Source organism: Ahaetulla prasina, chromosome 2 (genome assembly GCF_028640845.1).
Source record: "Ahaetulla prasina isolate Xishuangbanna chromosome 2, ASM2864084v1, whole genome shotgun sequence".
NCBI lineage: Eukaryota > Metazoa > Chordata > Lepidosauria > Squamata > Colubridae > Ahaetulla > Ahaetulla prasina.
The window spans coordinates 198,015,740-198,032,556 of NC_080540.1; the positions used below are offsets into that span (position 1 = coordinate 198,015,740).

The window sequence follows — 16,817 nt, forward strand, 5'->3', positions numbered from 1 at the left end:
AATATTTCTATCTCTCCCTTCAGATTTTTGAATCTTATTTTTATATATTTTAGCATTGTTTTTCTTTTCAATTAGATTTTGTTATATCCTTTATACTTTTTAATCTTGTGTACGCCATCCTCCTTCAGTATAAGTTCTATAAGATCTATGACTGTATTAAAGATTTGAACTTTGAAGGTGTAGGTGTGTATGCCATAATATGATTCTTATATACAGTAGCTCTTTGATGAAGCCATACAGCAGAATTGGGGAAATTCAATATGCCATTCAGATGCTGTTGAATATCAACCACAATCCTCTCCATAGACATGTCTAGTAATCATGGATAATGGAAGATGTCCTTCAGGAACGTCTTTAGAATTCAGAAACTTCCTGAATAGAGGTTATTTGCTGTGGTGGCCCAGTTGTTAGAATGCAGTATTACAGGCCACTTCTATTGATTGACTGCTACCTGCAGTTTGATTCTCACCGACTTAAGGTTGACTCAGCCTTATGCTGACTCTGTAAACAGCTTAGAGAGGGCTGTAAAGCAGTATATAAGTCTAAGTGCTATTGATATTGCCTTATACACTGTAAGCCGCCCTGAGTCTTCGGAGAAGGGCGGGATATAAATGTAAATAATAATAATAATAAAAAAAATTGCTAAAGGTCATGGATGACAAAGCCCAACTTACTGTACTCACGTTGACATTATCTTTGGATGGTATAAGAATAAGAGAGAAAATGCTGTTTAATACCAATATATGAGAAAAATGCCTTATTCCTGTCTCATTCATGTGCTGGGGCTGAAATAAAAACAAAATAGAGAAAGGAAGGAAGGAACAACAGTTCGACTTACAACAGTTCATTTAGTGACCATTCAAAGTTACAACGGCACTGAAAAGAGTGACTTATGACTGTTTTTCACACTTACAACTGCTGCAGCATCCCCATTGTCATGTGATCAAAATTCAGATGCTTGGCGACTGGTTCATATTTATGATGGTTGCAGTATCCCAGGATCATGTGATCAGTTTTTGTGAACTTCTGACAAAGCTAATGGGAAATCCCGATTCATTTAACAACCATGTAACTAAATTAACAAATGCAATGATTTACTCATCAACCGTGGCAAGAAAAGTCGTAAAATGGGGCAAACTCACTTAACGCGTTTCACTTAACAACATCCATTTTGGGCTCAATTGTGGCTGTAACTCGAGGACTTCCTGTATTTCTGTTGACCACATGTTTACAATAGGTAAATGGGCATTTTGGATTGATTTTGCTAATTTAAAAGAGTGTTCTTGAGAGGGATGTGATGAAGAGCAGGAGGGCATCTAATTCTGTATTCCAAATCTAATATTTTGCAGTTATTTTGTATTTATATTATATTGATATTCAATAAAAATTATTTAAAAATCAAGCTTTGTTTCTATTTCCTTTTGAAGGCTTGTACTTAGGCAGTCCTCCAACTTTGCTTCCCCTAAATATGGAACAGTTGGTGTAAACTCTTCCCGCCTATACGGTGCCAGCTGTGTCTTTCTATATAGGCTAATGGCCCACATCTAAGTGAGACTGAGACGTATGTATATTCTTGCAGGGTTCAGCTGTCATTGAGTGCTGAGTGGCATCATAGCAATATTTATCTTTTGGGAGGATGGATATTGTGTTTGAAAACCATCTAAGGTGTGTGAAGCCTTTTAGAAGGCTTATGCATCATTGTCCTTTCCCTTTTCTTCAAAAATGGGTGGGATTTTTTCTACAATTAGATGGTTTGCTTCTGAATGTCTATGGTCCAATCAGTGGAGTTTCTGAGACTGGAAAAAAAGCGGAGTTGGGAATTACATATCACTCAGGGTATTTCTTGCCCATGATGCAAAGTACCTGAATTTCACATAATATTATATTTATATTTTTTATCATGTCTAGTGGACTTGTAAAAAATCTAAGAAATTTTGGGTTCAAATACATAGAATGAGACGGAGTTGTAAGAGAAACGAAAAGTAAACACAAATGATATTGTTTTTATTTTCTTGAAAATTTCTTTAATAAAAACTATATACAAAAAACCGGATTGCATGAAGTGTTGTTCTGGAAAATCATTCTTATCAATTCACCTTGTGCTGTTCAAGTCTTACTGTTTTGCATTTCGCATGTTCTCTTGAACTTTTCTTCTGAACTTTGTACGCCTGTATTTTTCTGTGTAATGCCACTGAGTGGAAGCCTTTTTTTTAAACTTATAATAGTTAAATGTCTGTAGATACCTGGGAGTCTCTTCCAGTTGGTTAGCTTCTACACAATTTCCTCATTGTGCTCTTATGACAGGCAAATATTTAACTAAATGTTTGCTTTATGAGTAGCTAGTTCTGTTGGAATTAGAAACAGTCTTGGAGTTACCTCTGCAATCTCAGATCAACAGAAGGATTAAGAAAAGAACATGACACAAAGAAGACGTACACACTATATTGTTTCCTGGGGTTGCCTATAGAATTGCTTACATAACACCTACATCTCTTCTCAGCATGGCCATTATACCCTCTCTGGAAACATGGTAAGTTTTGAATACGAGAGATATAACCATGAAATTTGCTGAACTCACAATGCTATGTGGCAGGGGGGAGGGGAGTGGGTTGGAGAAGGGGGCATTTTTCAGGGATTATCATATGAGAGAATTAAAGGGGATGCTTAATTCTTAACTTGTTGTGGTTTTTTTTGGCTTTCCTCCCCTTAAAACAAACCCAGGGGAGCATTAGCAGCTGCATCTCGCCAATTGCAGAGGAACTATTTGACTTGACCCACAGGCTTGAAGCAGATTTGAGAACTAAGGGGAGTTTTAAGCACCAATTGCTCTCCCCTGTTTCTTCTATAGAACTCTTTTTCCATCACTTCCATGACTTAGGAGGCACTAGTTTGCTGGTGACATCTAGTGTGGGTTGCTTGCCAGAGATGTAAGAGACTGTCTATATTCTAAATTGCTTGACATATTATTTGAAGGCGTTGTAGCTTTTGCACGATATTTTTTTTAATTTTTATTTTTTTATTTGAATTTATATCCCGCCCTTCTCCAAAGACTCAAGAGCGGCTTACATTGTGTTAAGCAATAGTCTCATCCATTTGTATATTATATACAAAGTCAACTTTTATTGCCCCCAACAATCTGGGTCCTCATTTTACCTACCTTATAAAGGATGGAAGGCTGAGTCAACCTTGGGCCTTGTGGGACTTGAACTTGCAGTAATTGCAAGCAGCTGTGTTAATAACAGACTGCATTAGTCTGTTGAGCCACCAGAGGCCCATAATAATATTCCCATAATAATACTTTATTTTTGATAAAAAGCACATTGATTTTCAATTTCAAAAAGTTTAGCACATTTGAACAATACAGTAATTGAAGAGAACTTCCTAATTTGAAGAGAACTTCCTAATTTGAACAATACAGTAATTGAAGAGAACTTCCTAATCCTCTTTTGTAGTTTATGACTACTGCAAATTCCATCCATTTTTGCCCTATACATCATCCCTGCTTGATCCCTTCCTCACCAAACATACTTTGCTCATGTTTGATTGCAATTTAACTCTCTTGTTCAATTTTGACATGCTACCCCAAGTAGAATGCAAGTGTAATCCTACAGAAGAAATTTGTTCCCATCCTGTCCCATCTGCTGTGCTTTGTTAATGAAGACATGATGTTAGGAATAATGAATGGGAGGATGAACTAATTTGAGCATCCGGGTTAATTCTTCTCAGAATGAGATGGTTGCCTCAGGGCAAAACTTCTAATGGGGATATGAGAGATAGCGGTGGATACCTCTCTAGAGACCAACTTGGGGTTTCCTTACTTTCTTGGAGGACAGGATCTGAGTTGTACCCACTAAGTAGTGTATTGTCCTTAATGGTAGATGATGTCTTATCATTAAGGCTAAAGGAAGATTTAGTTTTAAGTATGGTTGACTTCCTTATGGGAAATGGCATCATCTTGGTTGTAGCTTCAGACTGAATGAAAAGGGCAGGCTATTTCTTCTGAATATGGTTAATAAGATTATTTCATGGACATAGTTCATGGAAGCACTGGTGCTGATGAGAGAATGTTGGACCAAGTCTGTGTTCAACCCGCTGAAGGTGAAAAGCTCAGAGGGTGTCCTGGGTGAATTTCTTGAGTTTCAGGGTAACCCATTTGTAGGTAGATACACAGAACTGTTATCCAATGGTGTTCTCTGTTTTTCATTTTCAGAAACTTGGAATGCTATATAGATTAGGATACAGGTAGTCCTGACATTCACAGTTGAGCCCAAAATTTCCATTGTTAAGCAAGACAATTGTTAAATGAGTTTTGCCCCATTTTACCACCTACCTTGCTACAGTTGTTAAGTGGATTCTTGCAGTTAAGTTAGTAACATGGGTGTTAAGTGAATCTGATTTCCCCATTAACTTTGCTTGTCAGAAGATTGCAAAAGATGATCACATGACCCCAGGACACTGCAATCATCATACATACATACCAATTGCCAAGTGACTGAATTTTGATGACGTGACCATAGGGATGCTGCATGTGGAAAAACAGACATAAGTCACTTTTTTCAATGCTGTTATAATTTGGGACAGTCACTAAATGAATGGTTGAAAGCTGAGGACTAACTCTAGATGGTATATTTTTGTAGATTGCAATCCCACCCTTCAAGTATAGAGTTTTGCATTGAGGGATTTTCTAGCCCTACCAGGTGATGCCAGATATAAAAGCTGAGCTCTTTTGCCTACAAATTACCACTATATTATTGTGCTTTGGCAGTTTCCCCTAACATGATAAAGAAGTTGAGCCAAGAAGACTGCACAGATACTTAGAATTGCATTTCTTTATTTGTCCCACAAAGGCATTTTCCCTTTTTTCTATTGGAAACTACAGTATTATTTAATCTACAGTATGTAGCTTTCAATTAAATATGTTGTTTGCATTTGTGTATTCTATGCAGTCAGTCCCCAAATGAAACCTATAACGAAACCTGTACAAGTCTAATAGATCTGGAGCCTGTTTTGCATTATTCACTTCTTCCATCAGTAAGTAAGATTATAAATAATTTACCATAATTTCGAGCAATATTCCTTGACTTCTTGGAACCCATGGATTTTCTTTTCTTCTTTTGTAGATTGCCATAATTGTGGTGCTGTCTTGTCTTGAAAAGAGAACCAGAAGAAATGTAATTGATGAAAAATGCCATCTCCTCAACAGGAGGTGTGGGGTTGTTGTGTAAGTCTGTAGAATTATTTTGCTTCAGTCTTCTTTATTTCCTCTTTTATTGCTTTCAGGTGTTGAGGGAGATACAGAATTCTGGCTCCTGCACTTTTGGCAGCCTCAACCATTGTTAGTTTATGTTGTTGTAGTGTGTCTTTGATATTGTGTCTCTCCATCATCTTCTGAGTCAGCCTTGTGTTCTTTGACCTTATCCTCTTTTTATGTATGCTTTGTTGTACGATATAGAATCCCACAACATCCTCTCCAGGTGAGCAAACTTCTTTATTTGCTGTTTTTATATGCAATTGAAGATTGGTTCTATGCCAATTCTTCCACTTATGGTCTCATTTTTCATTTACTTCAGTACCTGCATAATTATAGCATATTTTGGGCTAGAGCAGGGGTGACAAACTCAATTTCATTGAGAACCGCATCATGAGGGTGTTAGATCATGGGGGTAGGGCCTGTGTGGAGCGTAGCAAGGGTGGGCGTGGCCAGCTTGATGTCACTCGTGTTGGAGGGCGCCTGTGATGGCCAGAGCATTCTGCCAGCAAAAACAGGCTCATGAGCTTTGTTTTCGCTGTCAGAGGCACCGCTGGCCAGATCTGAGAACCCCTGGGCTAGAGAAGTGCGGGTAGCCTTTAGTATTATAGACAATTTCTAATTCTGAGTTAGAAGAATATAAGAGGAGCTGCCTTGCTGGACTGGAACATAAAGCTACCTAGAATCACAAGGAATAGAAAATATACAGATATAGGTCAATCAATCAATCAATCAATCAATCAGTCAATCAATCAGTCAATCAATTAATCAATCCCTACTGAGATCAACAAGTCTAGTCAAGTAGATGCTACAGATATCTAAAATTGGTAGCCATCTGGAAAAAGAGAGTCCCCTTGCCTACTACTGCAAGTTTTTTTTACTGTGAAATATTTCATTCCATGTAGACATTCTTCCTACACCTAATTGAATATTTAAATATGCAATTTTAATATCTTTTTTTTTCTTCACAGACCCTTAGATTTAATGGGTGTATGCAGCAGTCGGTGGGCAATGGGTTTTGCCTTTGGAGCTACAGCTAACAAAGTCATGATACTGTTTACAGATGGTTATTTCCCTCTGCGAGTGCTGCCACAATGGATTAAAGGTGAAAGATCCTATTAGAACATTTTAGCCTAAAGCCTAAATTACTTCCCTTCAGATTCTGATCTGTCCTCATTTCTGTGAGGTAATTTACAAAAAGGCATTGGGAATAAGGTAAGGAAACAGCCAAAATAAAAAATACAGCACAGTGGCTAGGTTAACCTGAGGCTACATTTAAATGTGTCATAAGACACAGTTAACTTACTTCTAACTTTTCTGTGTCACATTAATCTTTTCTCCTGATTCATCATCAATTTATTCTGCATTACCTTTGGGGATCCATTTAAGCAATATTCTTGTTTAAATGCATTTGCTGAATATTTGCAATTCAGTAAGAGGACATCTGGCAAACTTCTTCCAGATCAACACTCTTGAACTATTAATTATTAAATTGTATATACTATGCATCTCACTCTGAAAAGTGACTCTGGGTAGATAGAAAATTCTAGCTAGAACTAGAAAATTTACACCCAATTTAAGCATTCAGTTGTGCCAGTGTATTTTTAATTCTGGTACTAGAAATGTCCTGAATAATGAAGAGAAACAAATATGTCAAACTCTGGGCTTCAAGCTAAATACATAGCAGCCCTCAACTTAACATGATTCACTTAACAAATGCAGTGATTTGTTTAACAACTGTGGAAAAAAGATCATAAATGGAACACAACTCACTTACCAACTGTCTTGTGTAGCAACAGAAATGTTGGGCTCAACACTGCTTCTAAATTGGGCCTAGGACTAGGACCAGGTTAAATCAACCTGGTCCCTGCAGATTTGTTGAGAATGCAGCCATTTTGACTATGAATTCTGGAGTTTGCTATCCAGTTTAGCTGTGACAACCATCAGTGCCAGCACCAGGAAATGAGTTTAGCAACTGCCCACATTTTATTATTGAGCTATGGGTCTTCCTAAGACTGGACTTTAGTGCATTTATACTTGCCCATTATCTTCCCATTATGGGGATTTCATTATCCATTTTCTATCTTTTTACAGCCATTGCTATTCTCATCGGTGCCACAGAGGTGGGCCTTTCCTCCTATCCGTTCTTTGCTTGCCTTTCAACACCCATGCAGATCACTGGGCCCACACTTGGATTTCTTTACACAGCAGCTTGGTGAGCATCCTGAGAAATTGGTTTGATTTGTGCATAAAATGATGGGCATCAGAAGGGCAGTTGTGGGAGAACCTGATATAATGTCTGCCCCAGTGGTGGGATTCAGGCAATTCGTACCACTTCGGGAGAACTGGTTGTTAACTTTCTGAGCAGTTTGGTGAACTGGTTGTTGGAAGAAATTATTAGGGCAGAGAACCAGTTGTTAAATTATTTGAATCCCATCACTGGTCTGCCCACAGCTCAAATATACAGTATTTCCAGAAAGGGAATATGTTCAAATAGTTAAGAGTTTTAATTACTGTTCAGTTTTATTAGCCCAACTTAAAGAATTAAGGCCTTTGAACTCTGGTGCTGGAGAAGACTCCTGCGAGTCCCTTGGACTGCAAGGCGAACAAACAAGTCAGTCCTAGAGGAGATCAACCCTGACTGCTCTTTAGAAGGCCAGATCCTGAAGATGAAACTGAAATGCTTTGGCCACTTAATGAGAAGGAAGGACTTACTGGAGAAGACCTAATGCTGGGAAAGATTGAGGGCAAAAGAAGAAGGGGACGACAGAAAATGAGGTGGCTGGATAGAGTCATCGTAGCAGTAGGTGTGAGCTTAAATGGACTCCAGAGGTTGCTAGAGGATAGGAAGGCCTGGAGGAATGTTGTCCATGGGGTCGCGATGGGTCGGACACGACTTCGCAACTAACAACAACAACAACAATATCCTAGAAGGCTATCACAGTTTTTTTTCAGATTCAATTGTTAATCATGAACAATGCTAGTAAGTTTTCACCATTTCTTCCTAAAAGACTCATTTGTTTTTGAAGGCCCAGCACAGCTAACACCGGAATGCCATAGTTTGCTCTGTCCTACTAGACAGATATCGATCTGTTGAACACTGCAGCTAAAAAAAAATCAATTTCTTTAAATGCTTTACGAATACTAGAAGACATGACCGGACAAGAGGACAAGAGGAAGACAGAGCACTGAGAATGAGGCAGTGTAACACTTGAGAAGTATGGAAAAGAATTCTGAATGAAGGAATGTTTAGAGAAATGGATTCCCTCAGCCCTGTGAGAACCTAGGAGAAAAATCCCTGAAAAAAATAGACGGAGAGATCCCCATACAAAGAAATAACTCTGTGGCACAGATCATACAATAAGCTAGGCTGAAATGCAAGTGGCAAGCTTGTGCTTCAGTGTTTTTTACAAGATGAGCCCATCTGTTTATAATTGTTTATAATTCAATGTCTTGGGTGACTGCAGAAAATAGAGTAAAACAGAGGATCACAGATCAGTTAAGTATGTGTGGGAGTGTGACAGCTCATTATGGGAGGCATAGCTCTGTGCATAGCCTTAGCTTCACACATTTTCCTGCCAGAGGTCAAGCCACTGCAAGCTCCTTCTCTCTTTTTCTTTGTCCACAAGTCAAGGCAGAAAAGACATGTCATATTCTCTTGTTATCTCTGAGGACTTTAGATCCAGCAGCAATATCATATTTCCTCATAAGCAAATAAACACCTAGCAAACAATGAGTGTCACACTAGATGTTTTATCACTCATTTGCCAGTTTATCTAGTTTGGTCCTATGTTTTTATGATACATCAACACCCTCAGCTCACAGAGGAACACAGTTTAAAGTTGTCTGTAGCTGTTCCAATTTTAAAATCAGTTTTATTCCAGAAGATTGGAAATCTGTACCAAAAATTCAAGAATATTTCCAGAATGAGGCCAACTGGCAAAGAAAAGAAAGGCCTGGAAAAAACCAGGAGGAATGCCAGTTTGGCAACTTGATGGACAGATGTCAGTCTGTTTGAAAGCAGGAGGAATCGGGTGGTGTATCCTGGCCATGGAATGGCAGGGGTTTAGTGGGATGGGGTGGGGAACAGGATAGATGGATGAATAGATGGACAGTTAGGCAGAGAGAAAGACAGAAAAAGATCACCACAATAAAATGCTGCATAACAGTTAGCAGTTATAATGAATGGTCACACAGTTACTGTATTGTCAGTTTGCATAACCATTATAGCAAAAGTTGATGACACACTGAAAGCCCAGATATTATATTGGTTATCAAAGAGGTAATGGGATACTGTGAATTGTATTCCTACCTTAGGCATGAAAGCCAGCTGGGTGATCTTGAGCCAGTCATTTTCTCTCAACCAGCCCACCTCACAGAGTTGTTGTTGTGAGGAAAGTAGGAAGGGGAACATGAGCTGATATGTTTGCTGTCTTGAGTTATTTGTAAAAATAATAAAGGCGGATGCAAATAATAATATAATATAATAATAATAGAATAGAATAGAATAGAATAGAATAGAATAGAATAGAATATAATATAATATAATTATTATTATTATTATATTATATTATATTATATTATATTATATTATAATATAATATAATATAATATAATATAATATAATATAATATAATATAATATAATATAATATAATATAAAATTCTACCTGTCCTTTTTATATGGGTTACGTAGGTACCTCTCATTTCAGTCATATGAACCTTATGCACATTTATCAGCCAGTATATATATCAAACCTTACTCAGCCCAACTATGTAGAAAGGCAACAGCTAACTGGCAACTACAGAGGACCACACCAACCTGAAACAACCGTGTGACTCTCTGTTTATGCTGGATGGTGAAGAATAAGACATTTTCCCATCCCTTGAGGCTTCCATGAGTGGTAATGAAATAAGGAGAATTACCTCAGGATACCTTAACTTTACTCATTCATGAGCCATGAGATGAAGGCAAGGAAGTGTCATGAGAACACAACAACAACAACAACTATGGAAAGATGTTGGCAGGGCATATTTGTAGGAATTCTCCCTCTGGTTATGTTTTAGTAGCAGTACTTGGTTATCTTACTTGCATCAGTTCCTTGGGCTTCTGTAGGCCCAGCCACTGATTCATTACTCTGCAGGCTTCCTTCCTTGAAGGGAAATACCCAACTCTTTTGCATTGCAGCATGTGAGTAACATAATGCTTTATTTCCCTTTCCTTGGGAGATGTAATTTGTAACTAGTTGCTGAGCAACGTTCTTAGAGAGATGCTCTGAGGAGCAGAGAGTTTCCATAGCATAGCTTTTCTATGTCCAATGAGACATCTTTTCCCTTGTCAGTTTTGTCTTTTACTTTGCATTGTTTACTCTTTCTTTCTATTTTTCATCTTTTTTTAATTTTATTTTGTCACAACACATCATAAACAGAAAAACATATATGTAAGCAAAAGTATGCAACAACTATATTAGTTTGATACAATGAAAGGGAACAATAGGACAGGAACAGTAGGCACTTTTGTGCTCTTATGCACGCCCCTTATAGTCCTCTTAGGAATGGGGTGAGGTCAATAGTAGACAGTTTTTGGTTGAAGTTTTTGGGATTTTGAGTAGAGACTATAGAGTCAGGTAGTGAGTTCCAAGCGTTAACAACTCTGTTACAAAAGTCATATTTTCTGCAATCAAGATTGAAGCGGTTAACGTTAAGTTTGAATCTATTGTTTGCTCTTGTATTATTGCGATTGAAGCTGAAGTAGTCTTTTACAGGAAGGATATTCCAATAGATGATTCTGTGTGTTAAACACAGGTCTTGTCAGAGTCGGTGGAGTTCTAAGTTTTCTAATCCCAGGATTTCAAGTCTGGTGGTATAAGGTATTTTGTTGTTTTCAGAATTAGTTTTTACTATTGCAACTGCAAGCTTTAATAAAATTATATATATATATATATATTTTAAAAAGTACCGGATAGGAGACTGACAGGGAACACCACCACTGGAGAGGAGATGGGGTGGTCCCCACCTCCCTCAGCAATAGAAAACAGGATTCTGGTTTTTTTGACAAGAAATCACTAGGAGTCAAGCTCATATTAAGAGAGCTTTAATGTACTTTTTATGTACATGAAAAACAAATTTCATAATGATAATTAGATTGCAGAATACACTCATAATGTTGGGGTGGTCTGCTTTTTAGGAAAGAGTATTTGTAGCTCAGGGTTGAAAAGTAGGTCCTTGGTGCTCTCTGAGGTTGGTTGTTTTCTTGCAGATGTTTCATGACCAAACTAGGTAACATCATCAGTGCTAGTAGGGAATGAGGTTTGCTCTCATTTTATATTCTAGTGGTGTGCTCTGTCAGGGTTGGTGGTTCCTTGATTGGCCTGTTGTTTACTGTTAGCTTCTTTGGCAGTTCCTTGAATGGGGTGTTGTTTGCTTTTTGATTGTTGGTCTAATGTTAATCTTGATGTTCATCTATTCTGGGTGTTGATTGCTGGTGAGGAGATGTTTTGGTCTTTTTGGTCTGCTTTTTTAACAAATTTAAACATAGATATTAAGTTGTATTAGTATTAAGAATTGTCATACTTTGCATTGCCTTGGAATAGACTGGTGTGAGGATTGACTCTTAAGAAATCTCCCTCCGCCACATCCAATGCTGGAGGAAATTGGATGCTGAGTCTAATTTTTGAGGTACTCCAAATAAATACAATCCTAAATCAGCCCAGCAATGAATAGCTTTAGATCTTCATATAAGGTGTTCTCAGATTCAAAGAAATGAGCTTTCTTTTTAGTGAGAGAAGCGTGGGGTATTTTTCAAGTATATGTTCCTCCACAAATGTTTTTTCCTTGCAAGGCAGAAATAAAAGAATTTCTTTCTTTTCCAGTTAAAAAGCATGGGGCAACAAATTAAAAGAAAGTAAAAATAGTTTTAAATTGATTCAGATGTAGTAGAAACCAGGTAATTAGACATTGTTCACTTTAATAATATAGTAGACTACAAGGAGCATCTCTTTGCAATGAAACTATGTTAGAAATAAGGGAAAATGAGTTTTGGAGCAGATAAATTGTTATACCACTGTTGGGTTGATTATTGCTACATAGACATGATATGGCATCGAAATAATAATAGGAAAAAAATCAAACTGCTTAAACATGTTTGCATTATAAATACGTTCAAAATATTGTGACATTTATAAAATAAGGTTATCAGGTCTGAAGCACATTTGGATGTTGTTAGAAGCAGCAGAGGTGGAGTAAATTCTTAATATTTTGTTTCCATCTAGTGGCAGTCTAGATTTTTGCAGCCCAGATCTGCTAGTTACTTCACCATGCCATAATAGGGCTTAAGCATAGCAAGTGTGGTATTATGTGTATAATTTAAGGTAGAATTATAGGAAATATTAAGAATGATGGGGATTACATAAAAATATAGACGGTGGAGATCCCTCAATTATTTGTTGCAGGTGACTGTAGATGGTTTGTGGGACTATTGGATTTCCACCTACACAATTACTTCAGTAAATAAAATCTCTGGAAGCATTATGTCTTGTACAGATGTATTATAGATCATTTCTGAGGAGTGGCATCTCTATTAAATGATGAAGGTGCCAAGTGATTGGGGATTATCTTGTTTGGATAATTCTCCCCCATCTCACATTTCATCTGACAGATTAGTGCTAATGGTGGATGCAAATTACTGTTGCTTCTTAACATTTAATAGCAAATGAGGCTCAGCAAATTCTTTATACTTTATGATGCATGGATATTAAGCATTTAGTTTTCAATCCCTTTGTCTTTTGAAGAACAGGTCAGAACTGGAATAGACTTTTCTCTCACTTTAACACAAAGGCTATTTTTGGTGACTGTGCATCTGTGTCCGACAATTGGAAAAATCCTGTCATTAATTCCTTCTATAAAGAGAATGCTAGAAAATGTGAAAACAAAAATTACAGAGGAATTAATTTAAGTTTTGGCAGAATTATGATAGAAAAGATAAAAAAGATAAAATAGAATTGCTTTAAGTTGGTCAAGGCTGCACAGTTCAGGTTTTGGTGTTCAACATATCCTTGAGAATAAATAAATAAGAAAATTCATGGTATATTAGTTGATATAAAGCAGGCATATGATAAAGTGAATAGGCTGGAATCATGAAACATTTTGTGAAAAAATGGAAAGATACAATGGAAGTAAATCATGTACGAGAATAAATGGGATACTAGTGAATAGTTGTAACACCGAACAGAAAACCTCTCTGGGGAAGTTGATTATGGATGTGACTGTGCATGCATCTTTGTATTTGAACAATGTCATGTTGATGATTCAGAGCCCAGATGATTTGCAGTAAACATTAGACACATTGTAAAATGAAACAAGGAGTGTGGAGCTAATATTTTTTCTGCTGATTGCATCTGACAGGCAAAATACAGAATACTGTTATACGTGAATTAAAAAAGAGATTTTACTCTGTGTGTCTTAATAGTCAGTTTATCAAACTAGGGCAACAGAAAAAAATGTAAGATGTGCAAACAATAGCAGAAAAGTAGTGCACAGTTTAAGGTTACTTATGGTGTGAAATACTTTGGCCACCTAATGAGAAGGAAGGACTCACTGGAGAATAGCCTAATGCTGGGAAAGATTGAGGGCAAAAGAAGAAGGGGACGCCAGAGAATGAGGTGGCTGGATGGAGTCACTGAAGCAGTAGGCATGAGCTTAAATGGACTCCAGAGGATGTTAGAGGACAGAAAGGCCTGGAGGAACGTTGTCCATGGGGTCGTGATGGGTCGGACAACACTTCGCAACTAACAACAAGAAAATGGTGTGAAAGAAATGAAAAGTTATTTATTTATTTTTACAGCATTTTTTTATACAAACTCTCGCAAGATTCAGCCAGACAATGACCATGTTTAAGGACATGCTTCTGAGAATTTTATCATGTAGAAGTGAGAGTTGGATATATTAAGAAAAACCTAAAATTGGGAATACGTACTCAAAACAATGGGAATATGTACTCAAGAGGGATGTGTAAAAAGGAAAAACAGAATCATGAATGAAGAATGCTGAATAAATATGGAGTGAATACAAAAGTAAGTGATGAATGAAACAAATGCATTGAGGTGCTTCACATAGAGGGAATGGAGGAGGATCATTCAGATGTAAGAAAAAAGAATGAATGAGTTGAAAAGAAAAAAAGTCATGGCTGGATGAAGCTGATGGAGGGGGAAGTTTAAAGAATAAAAAGCAGTATAGGATCAGGACATGGATAGAATGAAAACAAGATTTTCAAGGAGAGAAGGATATGGAGAGGTAACTAAGCAGTTTCTCATATATCTTGTCCATGCATTATTTTTACCCTCTATTTCTTATTTTTTCCTGCACATTGAAGAATAGCAAGTGGTGGGATGACTATGTATACAGGTATAAAAATACAAAATATATGCTCAGCTTGGGAGCAGCATCTAGCTAAAGTTTGGCTAATTCTGAAAAACTAAGTAAATTCAGGCCTGGTTAATAAGTGGGTTGGAGATTTCCAGGAAATATCAGGATTAAAGGCTTCAAATAATATCCTATAATAACGTTTTGGGCACTGGTTCCATGGAGAGAGGTTTTCCACGGATCGGAGGGGGCATGGTTTCATCTGTTGCCTGCCTCCTGCGGATGGGCCTTGTTTGCTTGTTTGCATGGCCCAGTTTCTGGCATGCTGCGGACCGGTGCCAGTCCACGGACTGGGGGGTTGGGGACCCCGTCCGAGAAAAAAGCAGTGGTCAACCACTTCCAATTAAATATTGCCAAGAAAACTATAGGAATATATACATGAAGTCACCAAAACTGAAGCTCAATTAGAATATGATACTTTTTATACATAATTATTATCACAGTGTATTTTCAAATACCGTACACTATTTTTTTTTCTACAGGACTTATTCATATGGGTATGGGTATGGGTGTGCGTATTTGTTGTATATTTTAAGGTATTATAGGACTCTTGATGATTTTGTTTTCCCCAAATTAACTCTCCCATCAATTGCTTTTTGGTAACAAAGGATGGGGGCGCAGTGGCTCAGAGGCTAGGACGTTGAGCTTGTCAATTGAAAGGTCGGCAGCTCAGCGGTTCGAATTTCTAGTGCTGCTGTGTAACGGGGTGAGCTCCCGTTACTTGTCCCAGCTTCTGCCAACCTAGCAGTTTCGAAAGCACGTAAAAATGCAAGTAGAAAAAATAGGGACCACCTTTGGTGGGAAGGTAACAGCGTTCCGTGTGCCTTTGGCATTGAGTCATGCTGGCCACATGACCACGGAGACGTATTCGGACAGCACTGGTTCTTTGGCTTTGAAACGGAGATGAACACCATCCCCTAGAGTTGGCAATGACTAGCACGTTTATGCGAGGGGAACCTTTACCTTTACCTAATAAAGGATACTACTGCCACTTCAGAGAGGTGGAGCCTCATGGATCCCTCTAATGCAGGGGTGAAATCTACTTACCTTTCATACCGGTTCGGAAGTGCTTACTTCACTTGTGCGTGTGCATCACATACACATGCGGATCCTCTGCACATGCGCAGAGGGTAAAAAACAGGTTCCTTCCTGGTTAAAACCAGGAAGTAACGATGACTGGGCAGGTGGGCGGAGCCTCGTGCTGCCATCGCTACCGGTTCTCCGAACCACCCGCCACCATTGCTACCAGATCAGCCGAACTGGTCTGAACTGGTAACATTTCACCCCTGCTCTGATGTTTAGGTGAAATGCCACAAAAATCAAAACCAATCAAAGATCAGAGGTCGACCGCGAGGGACCTCACTTGTGGGGTGCCGCAGGGGTCGATTCTCTCGCCCCTTCTGTTCAACATCTATATGAAGCCGTTGGGTGAGATCATCAGTGGCTTTGGGGTGAGATACCAGCTGTACGCTGATGACACCCAGCTGTACTTCTCCACCCCAGGCCACCCCAATGAAGCTGTTGAAGTGCTGTCCCGGTGTGTGGAAGCCATACGGGTCTGGATGGGGAGAAACAGGCTCAAGCTTAATCCCTCCAAGACGGAGTGGCTGTGGATGCCGGCACCCCGATTCAGTCAGCTGCAGCCGCGGCTGACTGTTGGAGGCGAGTTATTGGCCCCAAAGGATAGGGTGCGCAACTTAGGTGTCCTCCTGGATGAACGGCTGTCGTTTGAAGATCATTTGACGGCCGTCTCCAGGGGGGCCTTCCACCAGGTTCGCCTGGTTCGGCAGTTGCGCCCCTTCCTTGATCGGGATGCCTTGTGCACGGTCACTCATGCGCCGCTACCTCTCGCTTGGATTATTGTAATGCTCTCTACATGGGGCTCCCCTTGAAGTGCACTCGAGGCTTCAGTTAGTCCAGAATGCAGCTGCGCTGGTGATAGAGGAGCTCCGTAGCTCCCATATAACACCGCCTCCTGCGCAGACTGCACTGGCTGCCTGTGGCCTTTCGAGTGCACTTTAAGGTGCTGGTTACGACCTTTAAAGCGCCCATGGCTTAGGGCCTGGGTACTTACGGGACCGCCTGCTGTTACCACATGCCTCCCACCGACCCGCACGCCTCACAGAGAGGGACTTCTCAGGGTGCCGTCC

The 16,817-nt window shown here is 39.0% G+C and overlaps 1 protein-coding gene across 1 annotated transcript in view; it reads left to right on the top strand.

The window, feature by feature from the left end:
- The first annotated feature begins 2,426 nt into the window (after positions 1 to 2,426).
- LOC131193359 (stimulated by retinoic acid gene 6 protein-like) overlaps positions 2,427 to 16,817 on the top strand; it is a 37,099-nt gene continuing 22,708 nt past the window's right edge. Inside the window, exons 1-5 of the mRNA XM_058173447.1 lie at positions 2,427 to 2,530; positions 4,947 to 5,031; positions 5,121 to 5,221; positions 6,220 to 6,353; positions 7,343 to 7,463. Of these exons, the coding sequence (XP_058029430.1) occupies positions 2,502 to 2,530; positions 4,947 to 5,031; positions 5,121 to 5,221; positions 6,220 to 6,353; positions 7,343 to 7,463 (470 nt within the window). The 5' untranslated portion in view covers positions 2,427 to 2,501. The remainder of the gene's footprint in view (positions 2,531 to 4,946; positions 5,032 to 5,120; positions 5,222 to 6,219; positions 6,354 to 7,342; positions 7,464 to 16,817) is intronic.